This window comes from Antechinus flavipes, chromosome 2, assembly GCF_016432865.1.
Source record: "Antechinus flavipes isolate AdamAnt ecotype Samford, QLD, Australia chromosome 2, AdamAnt_v2, whole genome shotgun sequence".
Classification (NCBI taxonomy): Eukaryota; Metazoa; Chordata; class Mammalia; order Dasyuromorphia; family Dasyuridae; genus Antechinus; species Antechinus flavipes.
In genome coordinates this window covers 336032147-336052624 of record NC_067399.1, presented here as the reverse complement: position 1 = coordinate 336052624, position 20478 = coordinate 336032147, and the positions used below count along the sequence as shown (strand labels likewise).

The window sequence follows — 20478 nt, the reverse complement described above, 5'->3', positions numbered from 1 at the left end:
ATTCTAACTTTGTAAAAGTGCATTTTGTACTACTTTAGAAACACATAACAAGAAGACTTTAACACCATATCATGATTGACTTGATATTAGAGAAACATAATAGGAGTTTATGCTTCAATTTAAAAAATAAATATAATCCAGAACAAAAATACTTTTAGAGGTAAAGCTGAAGTGAAGAACATCTTCCTCCTAAGCCCTGAATGACTAATTTGGGCTTGGCAGAAAATTCTAAACAGTCAATAGACCTGGTTTTGATTTACCAATTTCTTAAAAAAATGTCTTGCTGGATTTTTAATAGAGAATTTTCTCTGTTGCTGAGGATGAATGTTACCAAATGGCTGCTATACTCAGGTTAGATATAGGTATGTAGCAAAGTGCAAACATTTTCCAAGAATAAAACAACAGCTGGTTACTATCTAGTTACAGGATTCCCATGAGTACTGTCGCTGGTATTTTAAATCTCCCAAACTCACCAGAGAATTACTTCATGCTTATATTTGATTGCTGAAAGGAAGACAGACTATTATTCATTGCACAACGCAAAGTCCTCTCCCTGGCATTAACAGTTTAGAATTTTCATTACTTTTAAATCTTAAAAGGTATGGGTTGGTATTACCAAGTCTTTCACATATGTAAGTTTTAAAAAATGTACGAGAGATCATATGATTAAAGATTTAGCAAGGACCTTATTTTACAGATGGGGAAATTAGGGCCTAGAGATCAACTAACTTGTCCATGATCATATAGCAAGTACAAGCCCAGGACCCTTGATTCCAAATCCAATATCTGTAGAATGCTTTTGTAGTTTTCAAAGTATAATCACATACATAATTTCACAGCAATCTGCATAATCCTGCAAGGCAGATAGAACAAGAGTTATTATTTCTATTTTACAGATGAGAAACTGGGGGCCTGAAAAAGTGACTCAAGTTCCCAATAGTACACGGTGAATAAGCCTATATAACATGTTTTCTGATTTGCAGGCCAGTTTTTATTCCATTACAAAAAGAGAGACATTTAATTACTCCTCAAAAGATATACTTGTTTGGGCAATTTAAGTCATTTTATTTCTCCCAGAGACATGCAGCTACTAGTACCATTCTGACTCCAGTGATGTCAACAGGAGGCTCTGTCAGGGGTTCAGCTCTAGGGAGGAACACCTCCTTAGAACATTTTTTTAATAGCCATTTTTGAACTTTGAAAAAAGTGAACCATTTGAACTGAAAATAAAATGTGAAACTATCAGGTGAAATAGTTGTCACAGTAAAAGTGTGACATGTTCAGAACAATGGAGCCATTTGTCGGGGGTCATCAGGGAGGACACTGATGGAATCTTCTGCTTTGCCACATAACAAACACAGCATGGTATATTCCTAGAACAAGACAAAGTGCATATTTATTCCTGGGAAACTCAAGGCTCATATTATAGCTTTGACTCTATTTTGTAAGAGCTTTTATCTACACACTGGCATAAACATGCTTTATACAAGTTCCTTCAAAAAACTATCAGTACTACCTTAATTTTATGCCACTTTTATCTTCAGAGCTTTTCATACAAAGTAAACAGTCTGAGGTATGAGTTGGTCTCAACAAGTTACATATAAGTGATCAAGGGCAGGGCAAAGGATTGAGTGGAGAGTGAGATTTGAACTCACATTTGAACTTAGGACCTTTTGTTTTTTCAATACAACTTGTAAATATTTATCATTTACCAATAAAAAGAGAACAAGATGCTAGGGGAGCTTTAAAAATAAATAGTAGGATTCTTGATTGCATGAAATTTGCAGGATAAGAAAAATAAAATATATAGATAAAATAGAACACAAAGTAGAACATGTAGAAAATAGCATATAAAAAGAGATACAAAGCAAAGTCAAGCCAAGAAGCATTTATTAAGTACTTACTATGTGCCAAGCACTATGCTAATTCTGGGGATACAAGGAAAAGCAAAAATAATCTCTGGCCACAAGGGGCTCATATCTAATAAGAGAGATAACATGTTAACAACTAAGTACATAAATCAGTTATATTTAAGATAAACTGGAAGTGATCTTAGATGGAAGGCACTAACATTAAAGGAAACCAGGAAAGTCTTTTTGCAGAAGGTAGAATTTTAATTGAAACTTGAAGGAAGCAGGAAAGTCAAAAGGTGAATACTTGTTGACTAAAGTGTGAGAACAAAGAACATTTTATAGAGGATGTAATATTTGAGATGACTCTTACAGGATGGACTGGATTTCAAAAGGCAGAGACAAGAGGAGTGAAAGACATTCTAAGTATCCTAAAGAATAGAATAAACAAGGGCAGAAAACACTAGACATGTAAAATACTGAACAATCTAGTTTGGCTAAAGCATGTAGGAGCATGAAGAAGAAAAGCTAGGAGCTTGGAGTCAGACAATGAAGGGCCTTTAATTTGAAGCTGAGAATGAACTTTCTTTAGGAAGGGTTTCCTGAAGGGTTTGGGGCACAGGATGGACCCTATCAGTTTTGTATATAAGAAAGATGAATCTGTTAATGGTATAAAGAAATGGTATAGAAAGATGTATCTGACGGTGGGCAACTAGTCATGAAGTTATTAAAACAGTCAAGATAAGAGGTCCTTAAACAGAGTGATGTCAGAAGGAACAGAAACAAAGGTATTCATGTGAGAGAAATGATTACAAATAACCAATGAGTTGGGGAGATCCTTTTCCTAAAGTCCTGATTTTAAAAAGCTCAGTTTCTTGAAAGATATTGAGGATGATAAGATTGAACTAGCCTTCCAGCTCAAGACCCTACCAAGGTGGAGCCACCATTGTGTTCTGCTCAGGCTTGAGTGGGGCATAAATTCTTTGAACAGACTGCCCAGAGCGGGTAGTAGTGCAGATATAGAGATAGTCTCTTAGTCCAAGAGTGAGATGTTATCACTCCGAGTCCCTCACTGTAATATTCTTTCTCTCATTAATTGTTAACCAAAGAACATAGAAGCCTTGAGCCAAGGCTCCCAGCTAAATGACCATCCTGTTATTAATAAAAGTGCTGGGGCTTATTAATAAAATGATTAAATTACCCAGAAACTATGTCTCTCAAACTATGTTTCTTTTTAATCATGACAGATGGGAGATGTATTGTAGAAACAGAATCAACAGAACCTGACATTTGATCAGATATAGGAAGTGTGAAAACATGAGTGATTGGGTAGGTAATAGTGTCACTGAATCAATCTACCAATAAATGTTTATTAGGCAATATAAAACAAAAAAGTGCTTCTTGTCCTTAAGCATATAAGTAGTTTTTTTTAAATGCATGTGAAATAATTAAGAATAAATTATGTGATACTGATATAGCAAAAGAAATTTGGAGAATGAAGCTATTATAATGGACAGAGGAAAAATTCTAGGATGTGGTTCAGATCTAATAATCAGAAAAATATGAGCCCTTCCATCATTAAACTGAAGTTACATGTTGCTGAAAAACCATCAAAATCAAATTTCACTAAGTCAGCACACAAAATGATGTATAGAGTCTTAATTTTAAAACTGGAAGAGACCTTGGAGATCATCTTTACAGATTTTTAGAAGTGTTCATTTTACAGATTAGAAAACTGAGGCCTAGAAAGGTTAAATGACTTTCCTAAGGTCACAGGTGGTAAGTAGTAGAGGTAAGATTTGAAACTAAGTCCTTGGACTTCAAAGATAGCATTCTATCCATTAGTGACATGTAAACTGTCTTCACATATCTGAAGGGAAGAGAGGAAGAGAGATTAGCTCTGTTCTGTTTGGCACAACAAAGTAGATAAAGGAAAAAAGGAAAAAGAAGTGAAGGGCAAATTTAGGCTTGGCGTCAGAAAAAATTTGCTAACAATTATAGCTGTTTAAAAGTAAAAGTGGCTACTCTGAAAATATCAAGTTCCCCAGTCTGGGAGGTCTTTCGGCAAAGGAAAGACAATCATTTGTGTGTGGTATATGTATGGGAGTATGTGGTAGAGGGAATTCTTTTTTGAGTAAAGGTGAATCAGATGGGAACTGAAGTCCCTTCAAACTGTACAACTCTGTAAAGACGATATTAAGGGTGTAAGTGTAAGCACTAGTTAACAGACCTCTTTGGTGAATCTATGGAGAACTTTCTTGTAAAATGAAATGAACAATTTTCCTAACAATAGATTTTATAAGTTTTCACATCTATTGTTTGTTAAAAGCAAAGCAAATCTGCTTTTCTGGACCTAACTTAAGCCTAACATTTGTTCCAAAAATAAGATACACGGATTTTTGCTTATTTAGCTATAAATGTCAGGTTATGAAATTTTCTATCTTGCTTTTATTAGAAATAAGACTGGGTTGCTCAACACTATATGCCTTCTTGAGTAGATTCTTTATCGCAACTTCAGGTTTGACATGCAGATACAGCAATGTCTCTGTGGCTAGGCAGAGGCCAATACTAAAACTACAATACTGGTCCATGATAGCCAGACAAATTTTTAAAAAATACATTAATAGTCACATGAACAGGCCTAATGTCATATTTTTCATATATAACACAAAGATTTCAATCCTGGCTAATGAGCATTAGGCCATATGCTTTGACTTGGTTTTCCAGTGTGGATAGTTTGGTGCAAATTCATTCACATTCAAAGTTCTCCTTTCAGTTAGACATAAAGATGCATCCAAGAAAGAGAAATGTCTTTTTTTTTTTTTTAATTTTATCTCAGGATTAACAATCTGGTAAAGACTATGGATTCCTCAGAATAATATTTTTAAATAATGAAAGAATGCATATATCAGTTCAAGATTAGTGAAAATAAAAGATGCATTTTTTTCCCAACCAAATTCACAGACACCAGTTTAAGAAAGCTTAGAGAGCATGCACATAAAATTTGTATACATGATACTGATGAGCAGAACTGCCATGTCAGATAACAAGACTGGGAAACCAAAAGATTTTAATAGTTAAGAACAATGGGAAAAATATAACAAAATGAAATTTAATAAGGATAAATGTTAAATCTAATATAAGTAAAAACAAATCAATGACATAACTATCAAGGGAAAGAGGAATGTAATGGTTAAAACAGTTCATTAAAAAAAAAAAGGACCCTGGAGGTCTAGGGAATTAAAAACTTGTGGTAGCAATAAAACATAGCAACTAAAAAAGTCATTTTGTCCTTATTTGCATTAATATAATATCTTGTTTAGAATGAGAGAGATAATAATCCTGCTCTAATCTGTTTATAGTAATATATTTAGTTCTGGACACCATATGTTAGGAAAGTTATTGTTAAGTTGAAGAATACAAAGAGAAGGAAGACCAGAATATTGTTATGACTTATAATGTAGTTTTAGACGATTAAACATAAGAAAGTATGGAGAAGAGCAAACTCAAGGTGGACATCATAGTAATTTTTAAGCAGCTAAAGGGCTGCCATGATGGAAAGGGACTGAGCTGGTTTTACCTGGCTCTGAAAGTCTAAAACAGGACTAATGGATGGGAACTGAAGAGAGCTATTTTAAACAATTACAAATCAGAGTTGTACAAAAGTGTAATGGGAGGCTTCAGAAGACAATCAATTCAAGGTCTTCAAGTAAAAGCTACACAATCACATTTGGAGATAATAGAGAGGATTCCTGCTCAGGAGTGGATGGGACTATGTACTTTCTGAGGTTGCCTCAGATTTGGCATCTCTGATTCTTTTTAATAGTATCTTTTAAGTATTGTACCTAGGTTTTTATAGAATTTTTTTTTAATTCCAAAGATTTAAGATATTTACCTGATATTCATCCATGACACTGAATGTATACTCATGCCTGGCTACTATGTGATGACAATTCTTACACACATCTGTAAGACAAATGGGGAAAATGACACATTTCATTCACCTTAGAATAGTAATATTTTTCTCTTTATATGGCAATTGTTTTAAAAGAACCTTAGCTCTATTTATTTTATGAAACATAAGGAATTTTATTATGTCTATCTACCTTCATTTATTTATTTGTTTGCTTTTTATTTTCAAAACATATGTATGGATAATTTTTCAACATTGACCCTTGAAAAATTTTGTGTTCCAATTCCCCCCTTTCCCCTACTCTCTTCCCTAGATAGCAAGTAATCTAATATAAGTTAAACATGGTAAAAATATATGTTAAATCCAATTTATGAATACACATTTATACAATTATCTTGCTGCACAAGAAAAATCAAATCAAACTGGAAAAAAAATGAGAAAGAAAATAAAATGCAAGCAAATAACAATAAAAAGAATGAAAATGCTATGATGTGATCCACAATCAGTTCCCACAGACCTCTGGATGTAGATTGCTCTTTCATCACAAGATCACTGAAACTGGCTTGAATCATCTCATTGCTGAAAAGAGCAATATCCATCAGAATTGATCATCATGTAATCTTCTTGTTGCTATGTACAATGTATTTTATAAAACCAAACAATGGTACTATTATACCATTTTACAACTAAAGAATTGAAATTGTAGCCTGAAAGTACATAAAATTCCAACATAAACCCATAGGATAATCTGTAAATACATACTTAAGTGTAACTTTCAAACTCACAGTATTTGTATAAATATACAAGATATTTTATTCTCAAAAATGAGATGGCATTAAATTATAAGGTAAGAGCACTATTGAAGTGCAAAATAGAAGGTTTTGGTTACTTTTTTTTTGCATTATTTTTATTTTTCCCAGTTACATGTAAAAGTATTTTTTGTTATATATATACATTCTTCTTTTTTTTTTTTTTAAACATTTTCCGTGGGGAGAGAAAAATCTGAACAAAAGAGGAAAACTACAAGGGGAAAAAAAAAAAGATGAAAACAGTATGTGCTAGTCTCCATAGTTCTTATTCTGGATGTGGATGGTGTTTTCCATCCAAAGTTTATTGGACTGCCTTGGCTCACTGAACCGCTGAAAAGAACCAAGTTGATCATCACAGTTGATCATCACACAATCTTGCTGTTGCTGTTTTCCTGGTTCTGCTTGCTTCACTCAGCATGAGTTCATATAAATTTTTCCAGACTTTTCTAAAATCAGCCTGTTCATCATTTAACAATGATATTCCTTACTTTCATATGCCATCACTTATCCAGCCATTCCCCAATGGATGGGTAACTACTCATTTTCTAATAGCTTGGGTACCATAAAAAGGGCTTCTACAAACATATTTGCACATATGGGTTCTTTTCTGGTTTTCTTATGATTTCTTTTTATGATTTTCTTTTAGGACCAGTAGAGACACTGCTAGATCAGAGGGAATGTACAGTTTGATAAGACTTTGAGCACAGTTCTAAATTTCTCTTCAGAATGGTTGAATCAGTTCACAACTCCACTAACAATGTATTAGCATCCCAGTTTTTCCACATTCTCTCCAACATCATCCTTTTCTGTCATCTTAGCCAATCTGAGAGGTATGAGGTGGTACCTCAAAATTGTTTTCATTTGCATTTCTCTAATCAATAGTGATTTTGAGCATTTTTTCATAATTTTAGAAATGGTTTTAATTTCTTCACTTGAAAATTATCTGTTCATATCCTTTGACCATTTACCATCAGGGGAATGGTTTGTATTTTTATAAATTTGAGTCAGTTCTCTAATATTTTAGAAATGAGGCCTTTATCAGAAAGACTGGCTGTAAAAACTTTTTCCCAGTTTTCTGTTTCCCTTCTATAATTTTGGCTACACTGGTTATGTTTATGCAAAACTTTTTTAATTTAATGTAATCAAAATTATCCATTTTGCATTTGATTACTTTAAATTAAAATTTACTTATATAAATAAAACCTATTCAGCCAAGAATAGAAGGAATGCAGAAAACTGGCAGGAAGGAATTTAATTGACTATTTTTCAGACAGGATGTGTTTAGGTTGAAATAATGATAAGCTGGTTGACTTGGACTTAGGAAGAAAGATACTATCTACCTTCAGAGAAGCAAATGACAAGTAGAAATAACTACAGAGTGATGTTATAAATATGGGTATGAGTTTATATGAGCATTTATGTCTATGTGTATAGATATAAATGTATATGTGTATACATATGTGTTTCTGTGTGTCTTTATATCTCCATGCTTAATTATAGCCTTCTTTAAGGCAGTGAGAGGGGTGGGGATAAAGTAAAAAGTGCACAGCAGAAAATAAAAGAAAACCTACAAGGAAGCAAAGAAAAGTTGAGGTAGATGTGAGTATTTATTATATAGGCCTTCTTGCAATGAAAATTTCTTTTATATTGAATTCTCTTTTCTGTTCTGAAAGCTATCTTATGTTCTCTGTGTACATGGAATTTTTTTTTCCTTTTCCTATTATGTATTTAAGTTTAAAATAAATAAAATACTTATGCCTGGCTACTATGTGATAACAATTCCTCCATCCCCCTAAAGAGAGATGGTAACTAAACTTCTACAATGAACTAATCAGGACTAGTCAGAATTAGAGGTGGCTAAATATGATTTACTTCAGACATTTAAAGTGAATTTAGTGGTTAAAAAAAGTTTAAAAGATACAAAAAAGGAAAAGGAAAGCTTTAAAAAAAATTGTGCTGCTTTACCAATATTGCCTGGCTCTATTTTAAAGGGATTCTATCTATCCCTCTTCATCCCCAAATTCTTTATTGAAAGTAATATCTCACTTTTTCCAAATACCTGAATCTAGGATAAAGAAGAAGCTAGAAATAAGCCTCCCAAGAAGACTCTCAATAAGTAAAAGGGTTACCATGAAATTCATGTAGTAAATTCATATACTTGACTCAGATGAGAGATCCTATGACCCTTATTTTGAGATTATTTCTTTTCACTTCACATAATTTTAATAAACGAAGTTATTTGGTTTTCTTTAAAACTGGTTTCCCTAAATACAGGAATTAGAAGGAACAGATTAGAAGAGGATAATGAGATCCTACTAGAAGCAGGTGCATTGACAGTTCAGGGAAAGAAAGATAACAGAAAAATTAAAAAGGATCTAGTAAGAATTCAAAAAGCACATCAACCTGGAGCAGTAAACTCTACAATATAGCACATTACCAGCTAATCTGTAATTAAGGTCAGAATAAAATAAATAAATTATGAATAAAAATCAATCAATCAATAAAATAAAATCATGCCCCTCTATTCTAAGAGTAAAATGTGCTTAAGACAGTAAATGAAAATATTATGCTTTCTGTTCCTTCAATTTTGACTCTACCGGCAAATATCTCATCTGTCTTAGGTTTGTGAAGGTTTCAATGATCTGGGAAATACTCTCATGTAGAATCAATCAATCAACAAGTATTTATTAAAGTACCTACTATATCTCAGGCATTGTGCTACAGGTTGAACATAAAAAATGAAACAAAAAAAGAAACAATCTTTACTGTCAATGAGCTTATGTTCTATTAAATTCTATATTCTATTAAAGCAGTTCACATTTAGATAGTTCTCTACAGTTTTCAGAGTGCTTTCCTTACAACAATCCTGGAGGCAATGTCTTATTTACAGGTGAGGAACTGAGATTCATAGAAGTTAAATGACATGCAGCTGGTCACAGTCAGAACTCAAATGAAGTTTTGTTCCCACATTTTTTTCACTACTGAGCTGTGAGTGTATTTCTTCTTAAAAATGATAAAAAGTTAACAAAGCAATTCACACAACACAAAAATTTAAACCTAAAGTCTTATTTACTTATCAGTTAAATTAAAACAACAAATTGTCACTAATCAAGAAAACAAAGCCTGCTTACGATCATAGGTAACTATTTCTTCTCCATCTTCCTCTTTCATGGATTTGTTTGCAATCAGCATAAAGTCCCGTTTATTGCACATTGCACAGCCTATGTAGTTCAGCAAAAAAGACCCATTCTCCAGGCAGGTGTTACCCTAAAAACCAAAAATTAAAACAAAAATACATTCTTTTAAATCCACAGTATTATCGCATTTAGATATAATATTTTAAATAAGAATAAAACACTTTCACTACAAAATTACTAGTGAAAATTTTCAATGAACTTGGAGACAAAACTTTTAGAAAAACTCATGACCCCAAATTTGCTCTTTTGAAGAAAATACAACATTCCAAAAAGAGCCAAGACCCTCTATATCAAATTGGAGTTCAGATGATTAGCCTTCCAAGTGGCTAAAAAATGCAGTGAGAGGATCCCAATTATACCTTGCCACAGATCAAATATCATACTATATTGTCTGTGTGACCTTAATAATCTATAACCTTTCTGAGCCTCATTGAAAAATTAGGGGATTGAAATATTGATCTCTAAGGTCCTTTCCTGTCCTGAATCCTTGATAGTATAAGCAATATGCTTTAAAAAAAAATCACTAAAAATGAAATACACATTTAATATGTTGTAATATTAATGGAGCAAATCATAGAGAATTAACTAAAAAAAATACTTGAAATAATTAACAACTTTAGCAAAGTTGCAAGATACAAAATAAATCCACATCAATCATCATTATTTCTATATATTCCTGAGGTCTAACCAGGAGACACAGCAAGACAACTTCCATTTAAAGTCATTCTAGGTTATATAAAATACTTGGGAGTCAACCTGCAAAATAAACCCAGGAATTATATGAAGACAACTACAAAACACTTCTCACACAAATGAAGTCACATCTAAACAATTGGAAAAATATTAATGCACATAGATAAGCTAGGTCAATATAATAAAAATAATAATTCTATCTAAATTAATCTATTTATTCAGTACCACACAATGAAACTAACAAAAATTGTTTTATAGAGCTAGAAAAATAACAAAATTTATCTGGAAGAACAAAAGATCAGGGATATCAAGAGAATCAGTGAAAAATGATGTGAAGGTCATATCAGATCTCAAACTGAATTATATTGTGGTAATTATCAAAACAATCTGGTATTGGCTAAGAAATAGAGTGGTAGATCAGTGGGATAGACTAGATACACATTACATTATAGTAAAGGCTCATAGTAATCTAGTATATGATAAAGATCCAAACTTTCAGAACAAAACTCATTTTCTCACACTCTACAAGATCAAAATAGGCACATGATTTACACATATAGGATGATACCAAAAGCAAATTAGGACAGCATGGAATAGTTTATTTTTGGATAAAGAAAGAATTTAGAACCAAAGAAAATATAAAGAGCATTTAGAAATGTAAAATAATTTTGATTATATGAAATTAAAAACTTTTTGCACAAACAAGACCAATGCAACCAAAAATGAAAAGGAAATGCAGAAAATCGAGGGAAAACTTTGCAACAAATATCTTTATCTATGATAAAGGACTTCTTTCCCAAATATATAAACAGTCAAATTTGTTAAAATACACATCATTCCTCAATTAATAGATGGTCAAAGAATAAAAATACTCAGTTTTCAGATAAAGAAATCAAAGTCATCTTTACTCATATGAAAAAATGCTACAAATCACTTGGTTAGAGAAATACAAATTAAAACTACCACTTCACACCTATCAGATTGGCTGATGTGACAAAAAATGAAAATACTGGAGGGAATATGGGAAAACCAGGATACTAATGCACTGCTGGTAAAGGTGTAAAGGAGTCAATTGTTTTGGAAAACTATTTGGAACTATGATAAAAGGGCTATAACCACTGTGAAAACCCTTTAACCCAGCAATACTGCAAGTCTATATCCCAAAGACATCAAAAAGAAAAGAAATGGACCTATATGAATAAAATGTTTATAGCTCCTCTTTTTTTGGTGTTTAAGAATTGGAAATTGAGAGCATGCCCGTCAATCAGGGAATAGCTAAAGAAGTTGTTGATATACAAATGTAATGGAATATTATTGTGGTATAAGAAATGACAAGCAGGATGGTTTCAGAAAAACCTGGACTTACGTTAATGCAAAGTGAAGTGAATAGAACCATAACAATATATAGAGAAACAGTGCCTTATTCTCAGCAATACAACACAAGACAATCCCAAAGGACTAATCTTCATACTATCTTCCTCGAGAGAAAGAACTGATACTATAGACTGAAACACATTATTTTTCATTGTCTTTCTCTTATTCATTTCAAATTTTATTCATCTTTAAAAGCCATGGGGCAGCTAAATGGTGTAGTGGACAGAGCACCAGCCCTGAAGTCAGGAGGGCCTGAATTCAAATATAACCTCAGACACTTAACACTTCCTAGTTGTATAATACTGGGCAAGTCACTTAACCCAATTGTCTCAGAGGGGGGAAAAAGTTTGTCTTCTTGTATAAAATGACTAATGTGGAAATGTTTTATAGATTGCTCATATATGTTAGAATGCTTACTGTCACAGGGAGGGGTGCAGGGAAGAAAAAAGGGATAGAATTTGGGTCTTAAAATTGTTTTAACATATAATTAGGAAAATAAAATATATTTAAAAATAAAAATATTAACAGCTAAGATTAGAAGTACTAATAGACAGGGAATGTATGTGATTCTTTAAGATTTATAGAGTGTTTTATACACATTGGCTTATGTGAGCCTCACAACTATGTGAGTTAGATGATATCATTCCCTTTTTAGAATCTTTTTTCCTTAAGACTCCTTTTATTTCTTCAAGAAGCAGCTTAAATACCTCTTTCTACACAAAGCCCTTCCTGATTCCCATTACCCCTTATACATATCTTCCCCTAAGATATTTAAGTTCCTTAAGAATAAGGGTGGCAGTTTCTTTGGTAGTTTTCCAATTGTCTAGTACAGTTTTTGATACCCAAGAGATGAGTAATAAATGCTAGTTAGTAACTTTAGAGATAGGGAAATTGAGGCTGTTTGAGGTGAAGTGACTCATCCAGGGTTATATGGCTGTGTCTAAGTCTGATATAATATCCAAAGCCTGGTCTTCCCTGACTCAAATCCCGGGTATTACCCGCTCTGCCATGCCTTCTAATTGTACTTCTATGGTACTCATCTGAACTTTAGAGTAACTTCCTCTTAGTTCTTAATATAATCTTAATTCAGCCAAATATGATTCATGGGCCAAAAAATGTTTCCAACTGTAGCTGATGATCTGTAGAGGAAAGATAACAAGATTATAATCCATGAAAGAGGACACAAATACAAAGCAGAAGAAAGTTTGTTTGATCTTTATAACATTATTTGTAGTAATGCTTCATAAAAACAGCATGGTACAGTGGGAAAAACACTAGTGTATTAGAGTGCTAGAAACTAGTTCCAGTTTTGTCACTAGCTGTGTAATATCAGAAATATCAGAAAAAATCTTCTAGGCTTCTTCCTACAATAGAGAAATTAATTTATAAACCAGAGCATATCTAAGGTCCCTTTTACTTGGAGTCTATAAAAATGATAAAAAAACTATATACAAGTTGATACCTACAAGAATTTTTGTTGTTCAGTCATGTCCAATTCTTTGTGACCCCATTTGGGTTTTGGGGTTTTTTTGGTTTGCTTTTTTTTTTTTTAAAGCAAAAATACTAAAGTAATCTGCCATTTCCTTCTCCAGTTCATTTTACAGATGAAGAAATCGAGGCAAACAGGGTGAAATGACTTGCCAGGGTCATAGAGCTAGTATGTGGTCTAAGGTTAGAGTTGAACTCAATGGAAGATGAGTTTTCCTGATTCCAAGCTGATACTCTTATCTACTATGCCATCTAGCTATTGCTCAAATTATATAATATATCCCTCAAATTAAAATATAATTATATATTACATTTATAAGAAATAAGATTCTACATGCATGACTTCTCAGATCAGACTCAGCCCTTCATCCTGTAAAAAATATGCCTGTGAAACCCAAGTTCTAGTAGGTTCTTTTTTTTTTTTTTTTTTTTTGAGAAACATAATAAACTTTAAAAAACTTAATTTTTTACATTCCTCTATGGACAGATGAAACAAATAACTCTTAAATATCAGTATTATTAGAGTTGTCAGTTCCAATAGACTTATGATGGACAGAGCCATCTGCATCAGAAAGACTGAGGAGACTGAATGTGGATCACAATACAGTATTTTCATCTTTTTTTGTTATTTGTTTGCTTGAAAGAGATCAAATGAAAAGGATATACATGTACAAAAATTTTATACCAGTACTTTTTCTTTTGGAAAATAATTGAAAATTTAAAGGATGCTCATCATTTGGGGAATGACTACACAAATTGAGGCAAATCAATGTGATGGAGCACTATTGTACTTTAAAAAAATGAAAAGATTTCAGAAATACATGAAAAACCTGTATGAATTAATACAAAGAGAAATGAGCAAAACTAGAATACTTTTGTTTAAAATGAGTATTACTGTAATGATAGTGAACTTTTTCTGGTAAGTTCTATAAGTCAACTTACTTATATACAGTTCTATAAGTCAAACTGTAGCTAAATTTGAAAAAGCTCATCACCAGGTGATTTTTGTTTTCTTTTGGTGAAAAGAATTCATGAAAAAGATCTCTTTTGACATAAGTAAAATCAATGAAATTATATATCTATTGAAATATAATCTTTACAGTAATTTACAGTTTACACTTGTATGTATATTTTTTTAAGTCTCACAACAACCCTGGGAAAGAAATGTTTGCCTGATTTTACAGATGAGAAAGCTAAATAACATAGTCATATGGTTGCTAAGTAAACAAACCAGTCCTGTAACCAAGGTCTTATTCCTAGTTCAATGCTATTTCAAAACAAAAATTCTATTTTCTCACAGTTGCCACTGTAAAGGTATCTGTGATCTTATCACAAAATGTGATCTCTTTATAAAATGCAAACTTCAGGAACTGGCATAAAGGAAGAAAAGATATACAATCTAACTTTTGTGTTATAAAAAAACAAGTGCTTGGAATAGCTGAATATAAATGTACCATACAGATTCCAGAGTTGGCTTTTGAGCTCCATATCACTGAAAACAGTGAAGTTAAGCTACAAGGGACCTTTGTCAATGAGTCCTCCATATGATGAATAGCTGCAATCATCACACTTTTGAGAATGTGGATTTAAATATACAGCATTACAGGGTTTCTTTATACTGGGAGCAAAAAAGAATACATCGATTCCACAATACTATGTAACCTACTACAACAATAGTTTCAAAATATTAGCAGAAACAAATTGATAAGGTCTAAAAATAAATTTCAATATGTTAATAAGTACACTTGAGAAATGTAGTATTTGAATTGAAAAAAATATGTGCATTTGCTGTGAGGAATGCCTATGCCTCCCTCCTGACCCAGAAAGAATGTTGTGATAAGAACTGACACAATTCACAATATATTACAGAAAAATTAATTTCAGGAATTTATGGTAATTCTGAAAGGAACTGTACTGAATTTATTTGGTTAAGAAAATTTTAGAAGATAATCTTTTTTTTTATTTTCTTAACTTATTTTAAAAATATATGCAGTTTTCAATATTCACCTTGCAAAACCTTGTGTTCCAAATTTTTCTCTCTTCCCCCACCTCCTCCCTTAGACAGCAAGTAACACAATATATGCTTAAACATGTGCAATTCTTCTATATGTATTTCCACAATTATCATGCCGCACAAGAAAAATCAGATCAACATGAGAAAGGAAGCAAAAAGCAAGCAAAAAACAAACAGAAACGTGAAAATACTTTGTTGAGATTTATATTCAGTTCTTACAGTCCTCTTTCTGGATGCAGATTGATAATAAGTTTTAAGCAAAATATCTGAGTACTTATGTATTGAAAGTCATTTACAGGTATTTTAAGGAATTTTATTAGACTATAGTTTGAATGAAGAAACATTGTTAGCCTAATATAACTTACTGCCTATGGAGATTACGAAAATAATAAATACTGATTTTACCTACTATTATTGTTTGTCTTTCATTTTCAAAGAGGATCAATGTAACCACTGGGTAATGTCTTACTTGTGAATGAATTGGATTTAAGTGAGGGAACAAGTTATCCACAAAAATTATCAGCCTCACTCTTTTTTCCAGAATCATCAAAGTCCAGTGGCAGGACAGTCAGGATGACCTTGGTGTCTTTGATATCTAAGTCCTAAGTACTTCACCGTGCCTGCTTCAGCTGCCCTCAGAACAATTGCTCTCATCCACCCATTCTGCTGGAGGGAAGTTTTCACATGCTTAGGGCAAATACCTGCAAACTCACCAACAGGTTTGGGACCGATCAGTTACCCTCAACCTGGTTTAAGCCTGTCTGCTGAGGTTTACTGAGGTATGGGTGCTAGTTTCTAGGAGCCACAGGTGAATTGAGAGCCAGGTGGACAACAAAGGTAGCCCTGGAAAAGGCTTGGCAAGCCCCTTCACCAGAGATGCTAGTCCTCCTTTTATATAATCTCAGATGGTGGCATCTAATTTAATTGCTCTTGCTCTGTGGCTGCTGAGTGGAATTTGGAAGGAAGGAAACAAATTGATTTTACCTGCTATTGTTGTTTGTCTTTCATTTTCAAAGAGGACCCTAGGTTGACTAATTGAAGTTGCAAAGAAACACAGTTTGGCTCAGCAAAAGGAAAAACTTTGGAACGGAATTATACAAAAGTGAAATGGGCTGCTTAAGGAGGAAGTGATTCTCTCTCTCTCTCTCTCTTTTTAAGTAGAGTTCTTCAAAGCCAGATGACCATTTGTCAGATCTGCTGGAGAGAGGATTCTTTTTCAGGTTTATGATATGGTAGGTATTAAGGGGCTTTCCAACTTTGAAATTATGTCCCATCTAAAACTTTATTATCTTCCTTAGGATCTAGCAGTTCTCTGAACATACCCTATTGGTTTTTGCTCAGTAAATAATTGTAGAAATGAAGGATCCAATTAAATAAACATTTATAAAATGCCTACTACATTAAGGCCCTTAGCTAGACACTAGTGATACAGAATGACTAGGTGAGGGGAATCAAGTCAGCAAAGGCTTTTGGAAAAGCTTTCAGCAAGCTGAATCTTGAAAGCAATTAGTGATTACATCTCTCACCTTCAAGAGATGAGAAAGTAGGACATTTCAAACATGGAGTAAGGATGGGAGGGAGGGGAATAGCCTGTGCAAAGTTACAGAAGTGGAAAATGGAGAATATGTAAAATAAGGTACAACCAGAAACCAGTTTTGTGGGGATATAGAGTGCTTGAGGAATAGAAATATGAAATGTCTGTAAAGGTGAGCTCTTTGCCCATCTCCTTGACTTCTGCTCATGTTCATAAGGTCATAATTTTTTTTTTAAAGCTAGAAGTTCTTCTGAATATCAGGATCAGGAAACTGAAATCCACAGAGGTTAAATAACTTGACCAAAGTCACACAGACAGTGAAGAAGTCAAAATATGAATCCATCACTTTTTTCTGGGACATAATCAAATATTGTCTTATGCTGATACTAAGTTGTTTCAATATGTCTGTTCCTCAGGAGGTTCAAAGGATCATAGTTTGAATCCAAACTCTCATTTTATAGTTGAAAAACTGAAGCCCAGGAAAGTTTATATTTATGCTATGTAAATATATTATAAGACTTTCCTATGATTATCTTATCTGTTTTTCATAACAAAACAGCTGGAAGGCAGAGTAAGCACTATCCCATTTTACATTTTAGGTGATTGAGAATGAGACAGATCTAAGTTCAAATTTACTAATAGCAGAAATGACATTAGAACCCAAATATTTTGAATTCTTATTTAGATATTCTTTGCCCTATGGCCACATAGGATCTTAAATATTATGGGCCAGAACTTGAAACAAGGTACTAAGTGGAATTGAGGAGACAATGATTAAATCTAGTTTAGCGTTGATTTAATCCTACAACAAATAATGGTTTCTTAGTGATATAATGATTGGTGTACTCAGTGTAGAGCATATAAACTAGGAGCCTCAGCCAGGATTCATTTGGAGAGAAGGCAAAGGACTGGCGGCAGTAGCTTAAGCTCTCAGAACCAAGGGGAGAAATTCAATTCACTCTTGGATCTTCCTGGTGGCTGGCCTGAACTCCTGCACTTCCCCCACTAAGCCAAGGAGAGACTGAAAGGCTCTCCAGAAAGCTGCCCAGCCCCAGGAAGGAGATAATAAAGGATCTGGACTATAAGAAAGCTAATCGAGACCCAGGAAAGGAGATAAGACTTTGAAAGAGATAATAAAGGATTTGGACTTTAACACCTGGCTATACTTGTGATGATTATTGGACTGAAAGGAAGGCTGCTCCCAAAGATCTCCAGGAAACCGAACCAAGAAAAAGAACATTATATTAAATATTTTTGGATATTCCTCTACACTTAAGAATTGGTCCAAACATAAGATTCCTCAAAAAGGAGAACATGCTTACAATCAAATCTCTTTTTAAAAAGAGCATAAAAAATTACACAAAATTGTTATAGAAGATATTTTACATCAAAGGGATTAAAACATTTTTGAATTGCATTACAATGCTGAACATTTTCCCTCCCAAACCCCCCCCACCCCTTCGCTTGCCATTGGAAAAAGCTGGGCATGGTCCCTGGTTGTGCCCAAAATAGTGGCTGTTGAGTATCTGTATCTGTCATTTCTTTAGCTATTTAGGGACCAAAAGTCCAAACTTTTTATTGCAGACCTGTAGCTCTATGTCAAACAGAGGGAAGTGGGGAGGGGAGAGAACAAGCCTCCTTCCTGCCTCAGGACTGTTCCTAAAACAGCCAAGAGTGAGTCTATGAAATAAGAAATACAAAATACAAAAACAACAACAAAAACAAAACAAAAACAAAAAATCTGATTCGATGCTTTTAAACAGGCTTTGATACTATGAGATACTATGAGAGGTGCTTTGATGATCTTTATTCCAGTCTACAAACCTTTCCTATGGTTTTTCTGTATCATATGTATGGATGAAGACTTTAAGACAAGCAAGATGGATATTTGGGGAAAACGAAAAAAAAAAAAATCTATAAATATCTTTGAGATGGGAAGAACCCAAGTAATGAAACAAAATACGGAATATATACAAGGAAAGATAGTTGTTGTGAAAAGTCTGTAAATGCTTCTAACTCTTCCCCACCTCTTTTAAAATCCTAATAGCTATACAGAATGTTTTGTTTTGTTTTTTAGTTTAAAATACCTATATAATAGAAGAAAAATTAGAGGAAAAAAAAAAGCAAAAAACCTATAAAAACTATAAAAGTTAGCATTCCTGCTAAAAATCCAAGATGTTGTAGAATTGTAACTTTTGTAAAGTTTAGACTGAGCATCAATCCTCCTTCTCTCTACCAATCACTGTTGGACATTAATAACTCACATTTCTTTTAGTGCTTTAGAGTTTACAAAGTACTTTCCTTACAATAACCCTGTGAGGTAGACAAAGCAATACTATTTTCTATCAGGAGGAAGGAAAATAATAAAAATTATTAATAATAATAATATAGTGCCTATCTATAGGTTTCAATTTGGAATCTAGAAGTCTTGTGACTAAACATGCTATCCAGAGAGGTAGAGATAGGACTCAACGCAGATAGAGACATTTATTTTGGGGACATGACCAATGAAGGGATTTATTTTGCTTGCCCATACATGCTTGTACAAGGTTTTTGTTTTTCTTTCTTTCTCAAAGGGTGGGCAGGAGTGATGGATTTTTGTTGATTGAAAAAAGAAAGTTAAAGAAAAACTGCTGGGAAATCTGGTTCAATTCTCCAATAAAATTAGTAATTTACAAAACCAAAACTGAATGAGTTGTAGAAAAGCCTGGTTGGGAATCATTATAGTGATTGTGGAATAGAAGGACAAGAGAATACCACAGAAACTTTAATCAGACGATAGAGGACCCGCTCTACCTACGCTGGTCCTCAGTTGGCTCCAGGAGTGGGACTATGCCTGATGGGTACCGCCAGGGTAAAGGGAAGGGGCCAAAACATATACGTCAGCCCACCAAGGCTGGCCATTTTTCCTGCCAGGGGCCAGAGCGAGTCTATTTCTACGCTCACAGTTCAGGCAGCCCTTCCTTCCCCATTTACAGAGTAGGAGATATCCGGGCTCTAGGCCAGGGGTGGACAGAGAAGACCCCATGCCCCGCAGCTCACCCGATTTGGATATTCCTTCTCCACACAATCCCCACACATCACGGTACGAACAGCGCCCCTCGATCACAGCGCTCAGCTACTTCCGGGACAACGTAACCTCGCGAGAGCTGAGCGAGGGCCGCTGTAGGTGCCTTCAAGTGCCTGTCCCCTCGGGACCCGGAAACAGGGACAGAGACGAAAATCCCACCCCCTAGCGATGGTCTCCAGAGTAGAAACCTTATGAGGGAAGTGAGACTGTAGGCGAGAGGTTTTCTGAAGACAGATTGAATGGATGCATGAATGGATGGGCAGACAGACATATAGATGAATAAATAATAGATGACGGATAATAGAAAAATAGATTTTAATGGATAAATGATACATAGACAAGAGATAAATGGGCGAATGATCAATGGCAAATGGACAGATGGATAGATAATGGATGATGAAGGATAAATGGTAGATATGTAGATAGGAAACAAATGGATAGATGTTAGATGGCAGTGGATGGATAGCTAGATTAGATCAACAGAGCAAGCATTTGTGAAACATTTACTATGTATCACACACAAATTGTGCTAAACA

General features: G+C 33.8%; 1 protein-coding gene across 1 annotated transcript; it reads right to left on the bottom strand.

Annotated features, from left to right (window-relative positions):
* Positions 1–968: 968 nt before the first annotated feature.
* On the bottom strand, positions 969–20020 carry CHURC1 (churchill domain containing 1). The gene is made up of 4 exons (XM_051977830.1): positions 19915–20020; positions 9704–9839; positions 5746–5816; positions 969–1373 (listed from the first exon to the last, which is right to left on the bottom strand). The coding sequence occupies exons 1-4, from the start codon at positions 19951–19953 to the stop codon at positions 1281–1283; spliced, it is 339 nt and encodes a 112-aa protein (XP_051833790.1). The 5' UTR covers positions 19954–20020; the 3' UTR covers positions 969–1280.
* Between the last annotated feature and the right edge of the window lie 458 nt (positions 20021–20478).